This window comes from Rhizophagus irregularis, chromosome 4 (assembly GCF_026210795.1).
Source record: "Rhizophagus irregularis chromosome 4, complete sequence".
NCBI classification, from domain to species: domain Eukaryota; kingdom Fungi; phylum Glomeromycota; class Glomeromycetes; order Glomerales; family Glomeraceae; genus Rhizophagus; species Rhizophagus irregularis.
Window position 1 is genome coordinate 5,037,819 of NC_089432.1, and position 6,027 is coordinate 5,043,845.

General features: G+C 27.6%; 1 protein-coding gene across 1 annotated transcript; it reads left to right on the forward strand.

Annotated features, from left to right (window-relative positions):
* Positions 1 to 3,363: 3,363 nt before the first annotated feature.
* Positions 3,364 to 5,780, forward strand: OCT59_024391 (uncharacterized protein; the record flags this gene model as incomplete). Its single annotated transcript, XM_066135403.1, has 5 exons — positions 3,364 to 3,609; positions 3,704 to 3,776; positions 3,862 to 4,040; positions 4,112 to 4,463; positions 4,663 to 5,780. 5 exons carry the CDS (start codon positions 3,364 to 3,366, stop codon positions 5,778 to 5,780), a joined length of 1,968 nt encoding a protein of 655 aa, XP_065991429.1.
* Between the last annotated feature and the right edge of the window lie 247 nt (positions 5,781 to 6,027).

Sequence of the window (6,027 nt, forward strand, 5' to 3'; positions counted from 1 at the left end):
TTTTTTTTTTTTAATTTACAAAATATCGTAATATATAATAAATATGTCTTATAGAATTTTAATTATCATTCTTATTGCAAGTATTTTTTTTTATTTTTATCAAGTTATATATATTTTCTTTTAAATTAAAGTTTCGTTTGTGTTACGAAATTTAGTTGTTTAAAATCGGGAAAGAGATTTTTTATGAGTTAAGCCTCAGATGTGGTTTATATGGTTAGACTATAATTGCTTAAAATGGAGCCTGTAATTGACGCTTATTTGTTTTGTACATATACTGTATGTAATAGTTAAAGCAATGCTTTTTATATCTAAGCAAAAAAATGATCTAGGCCTTTTATATAAAGGAATATTTTTTTAACAAATACAAAAATATAAATATTATAAATCACATGTACGAAGAATTTTTTACGGTTAGTTTTTAGTCGAGGTAATCTTTGATCGATGATTGATTAGTGTGATCGATCAAATCGACTAAAGAAATTCTGACCTCAGCTAATACTACTAATCGAACTAATCGAAAGGATTTAAAAAAATTTCTTACATGATAAATATAAAATTAAGAGAATAATTGAAATGTGGAGGAAATGTATCTGATAATTTTAAATCTACCTACAAACATGTAGGGTATCCGGACTTTTTCGCCGAAGTCTATTCTATCGAAACCTATTTCGCCGAAGCAATTTCGCCGAAGCAATTTCGCTGAAGGGATATTTTACCGAAGTGCTATTTCGCTGAAATGTCATTTTCCCGAATGGCCATTTTACCTAAGGACATTTCTCCGAAGCCATTTCGGCGAGGGGACATTCAACTCTCCTTTTCTTTTTTATAAGATAAACGAATTATTTACACATTACAGGTCACGTTTGTTTATTTTATTTATTGAAAGGAAATTAATTTTATTAAACAATTTCATCGTACTCATCAATTTTCTGAAAAATTACTAACATTTTCGGCGAAATGTCCTTCGACGAAATGAATGATAAATGAAATTATGACATTTAAATAACGATTCGGGGAAAGGATTCGGCGAAATGTTTATTCGAAGAAACGCCATTCGACGAAAAAAATATCCATTCGGCGAAACTTCCTTCAGCGAAATGGCCTCGGCGAAATGAGTTTCGGCGAAATAAACTTCGGCGAAACGTACCGTAACCAACATGTAGTACGATAACGTAAAAATCCTATACTTTCTGTTACGCAACACAAATTTTACAAGTCGCGTGATCGAACGCCATCCCATTGATCCATATATCACATGTTACTCTAAGATTTACCCATGTGTACGCAACAACATTGAACGACTTGAACGTCCATTTTTTTCTACATACCATTAACTCATATTATGGTCGATTAATTAATTAATTGATTAATCAATTTCGATCATGGACCACCGAAACAAATCAACCAATCAAGAGATTTAGGAACAATCAAATTCCTATAGATTACGTTATTGGTTTTTAAGCATTTGTTAAATAATCTACTGCTGTAATGGTAAACTTAAAAGAGTTTTGCTAACTTGCTCCCTTGGGTTAAATAACCTGGGTTAAAATCACCTCCCTAAAAATTTATATTTTACGTGATTTTTTGCCAATCATTTTTTTAAAAAAAACAAAAAATAAAATTATTTGTTTTATTATTCATTTCACTTTAGAATTGGACATTATGGAGCATAATGACCAAGTTTTCTTATATTTTTGACAATGTCTCTTACGTTTTTGATTGTGACCATAATTTACATTTTTTTTGGACATTTGGGCAAAATTTTATACTACTGTAATTATATAAAATTTATTAGTAGGTTAAATCACCCAGATTAAATCACCCTGGGTTAAAATTAATCTTATACAACTTAAGTGTCAATGAAACCTTACCAACATATTTTATTATAAAGAATAAGCACAAGCAAGTGAATGTATTTATAGACTAACCCTCCAAAATATATTCTTATCTCTTTACAATTATTAACAACCTGGTTGAAAAAAAACTTGGTCAATTTGTCTTAAAAAAATAACGATAAATGGCAAGACCGAAAATCCAGGATCTAGGATTAACGATGATCACTAGTAGTTGGCAGAAAAGCATCTTAAGTACCCGTTATCCTTTAAATAATAATTGTTAACTTGAGAAAAATTAGTAAATTTACAAAAAATATATGCTTGAATGATAAATATATTCAATGATACTTCAAGTTGAAAAATATTATATTATTATTATGACCATGATCTTACAGTCCTTAAGTTCGTGTTGTACAACCACAATGATAACTCTATCAAATAATCAAATCGATTTCAATTTTTTAAAAAAATGTAATATATATGTAATTATTTACTGTATTAATAGTATTTATTATATGAGTTAAAATTAAAAGATTTTACAAAAACTTTTTTATCTAAGATCTACTTAAAGGTGACATTTTCTTTACATAACTCAAACTTTATTATACATATTACTCGTACCCGCTCTCTCTGGTTATATGACAATAAACCTAAGCCTCCCAGCAAATTCATCAATGAAAGCAGGCTATGGGTGAAGATTATACTAACCAAGGGGAGGCGGAGTCTGATTATGAGGATGGAATATTCGAAGAAATCGATCCCTTAAAAATAATATTATTATTATCAAATATTATAATATATAAATTTCCATTTTCTACTCGTTAGGGATTGGAATCGATTATCGAATCTTTGTAGATTTGATTTTTTGTTCCTTAAAAGATAATCAATTTTAAGCTATAATAATTAATTCTATGATCAGTAAATATATAAATTCTGAATTAAAATTGTAAAATCTATTAAGAAATTATATATCGTTACTGTTACTACTGTTACTAATACCCAGCTGTAAATTACTATGCTGATTGTTTCCGACCATTTGCAGATCATTTCGTCATTTTTAAGTTTTCTGAAAATATTTTTATTTTTTGGATGTAATGTTGAATTAATTTTTTTGTTTAATTTTAATTTTCTCTTCAATAAATGAGATGCGATTTTGATTCGATTGTCGATTCCAATCCCTACCACTCGTAAGTGTTTTGATTTATTTCGAGCATCTTGATCTTCTTTGTTTTGGCAGATTTTTCATAACAAGGTATAGCTTTACCAATATTTACTGCAAGATTATATTGAGATGCACGCTTTCTGTCTATCAACTTTAGTACCAATTCCATTATTATGAATAAAAATTTTTTATTTTAATAAGTGATCCTACGTCATTACTGCGGTACTGCGGTCAATTTTTTGTTTGGTGATTGAATCGTGACATTTGTGCGACAATAATCTTGCATAAAATACTTAAAATGGGGTTATTTTCGCACAATTTTGATTGTTCAATTTTATTGTTTTTCTGTCAATATTATTATTCAATATGTCTGATAATAAGAAAATTCAAAATACTAAAAATACAAATGAATGGGTTAATTGGATTCAAGAAGCTATTGATAAAGAACACTTAAATTATTATGAATACAACCAATTTACTAACATTCAAGAAATTGGCGCCGGAGGTTTCGGAAAAGTGTACCGCGCAAATTGGAAAAATACAAAAAAACAATTAGCGTTAAAAACTTTTTTCAACCTTAATCATATCACCATTAAAGAAATTGTTTGTGAGGTAATTTCAGTTATTATTGATATATCTTTTTCTACGATGCTTTTTTAGTCTGTAACTCTGTATTTATTTATTTTAATATTTGTATTTATTTTAGTTAAAAATTCAGCGTAAAGTTGATTTCCATGATAATATAATTCGTTGTCATGGAATAACAAAATTTGAATCAGGTATTATATGGTATTATAAGAGACTTTAATAAGTACTATGTTATTCTAAATTTTATTCACAAAGTGCTTTCAATTTTTTTTTTAGAAAATCAAATTGGTAATAATTATATGATGGTAATGGAATACGCTGACAGTGGTAGTCTTCGAAACTATTTGGAAAAAAACTTTAGTAATCTCACTTGGAACGATAAATTCAATATGGCGCACCAATTAGCTTACGCTGTATCATGCTTGCATAATGAAGGGATCATCCATCGTGACTTGGTAAGTTAATTATTCTTATTTAATAATTATTCATAACGCTGTATTTGCATTTACTTATATGTCTTTTATAGCATTCCGGCAATATATTAGTTCATCAAAATGTGATCAAATTGGCAGATTTTGGATTATCAAAAAGAATTGGAGCATCATCCAATATTCAATCCAAATTATTTGGGATAGTTCCCTATATTGATCCGAAAAGCTTTAACAAACGAAGAAATAATAATAACCAAGTGTTTTCATTAAATGAAAAAAGTGATGTTTACAGTGTTGGCGTATTATTATGGGAAATATCCAGTGGCCAACCTCTTTTTTATGCTGAAGGTGAAGAATATGATGTTAGTTTGATTTTGGAAATTTCACAAGGTCTTAGAGAAACTATTGTTCCTGACACGCCCGAAGAATATGTAAAAATTTATACTAGTAAGTAAAATTTTAAATTTAAATATAACTAGAATACTATTGCTGGTGATTCTCACCGTGCATTGGCAAATAGTAACGGGCAGAGTTTCATGACATTTTTAATTCGGTCCGAAATTCTACCCTAATTCTGGTAAGGTGATAATCACTTGCGGTATTCTATTATCTTAATCACTAACCTTAAATTATATTTGTGTTTTAGACTGTTGGGACGGTGAGCCAGATAATCGTCCTACTATATATCAAGTAGTTGATTTGTTAAAAGCAATGTTTATTACAAAAACAGATATAATAGCAGAAAATCCTCAATTATTAGATGAGCAAGAACTTAGTGAAGTCCATTTAAGTACCAATAATTCAGGACTACAAGGAGAATTGTTCCAACTTATTCAAAATTTTGATGAAATGAATACAAATGAAATTGATAATACAATAGTAAATATACAAGAGAAACTTTTAGCCGAAAAAGATTTTAGCAAAGTAGTTGATGAAACAAATGATTTAATTTTTAAATTGTATAATAAAGGAATTGATATGGATTTAGTAAAAGAACAAATTATTAAATATTTTAATAACTATAATACAAATTCACAAGAAATTTATAATTGGCTATCAAATAATCAAAGTTCAAATTCGATTTTTTTACTTGGATATTTTAATTTGCTTGGAATTGAGATAAGTAAAAATAACGAGAAAGCATTTGACTTATTTATTAGTGCATCAGAAAAGGATCATATATTAGCACAATCTTTTGTTGGTGTATGTTATCAATATGGAAATGGAACTATAAAAAATGAAAAATTAGCTTTTAAATATTATGAAAAAGCGGCTAATAAAAATTTCGCACGTGGACAACTTAAAATTGGTTATTTTTATGACAATGGAATAGGCACAAAAAAAGATTTAAAAAAGGCTTTTTATTGGTATGAAAAAGCTGCAAATAATGGTAATATAATAGCTATGCATAATTTAGGTAGATGTTATTTAAATGGAGAGGGTGTTGAAAAGGATTATAATAAAGCTTTTTGGTTATTTAAGCAATCAGCTGAAGGGGGATATTCAAGTGGAGTAACAATGTTAGGATATTGTTATAATTATGGTATTGGAACTAACATTGATAAGCAAAAAGCTTTTGAATTATATCAAAAATCAGCAAATTTAGGAAATAAGGTAGCACGATGCAATCTTGGTATGATGTATGAATTCGGAGATGGAATCACAAAAGATAAATATAAAGCGATTTATTGGTATGAAAAATCTGCCAAACAAGGATATCATAAAGCACAAAATAGATTAGAAATACTTCAAAAAAATCAATAATTTATAATTTATTAAATTATAAAATGTAAAATTTGTTAACATTATTTTTTTAAAAAATTTAAAATATTGTAGTATATGTTGTATATAATAAATAAGTCTATTAAAAATCAATAATTATTCTTATTGACAGTATTTTTTTTATTACCATGTTAACTGAATACATATATTATCTCCCTTTTAAATTAAAATGTCGTTATAGGATTTCTAAATTCATGAGAATTTGATTCATTTTTCTGAAAATTTTAAT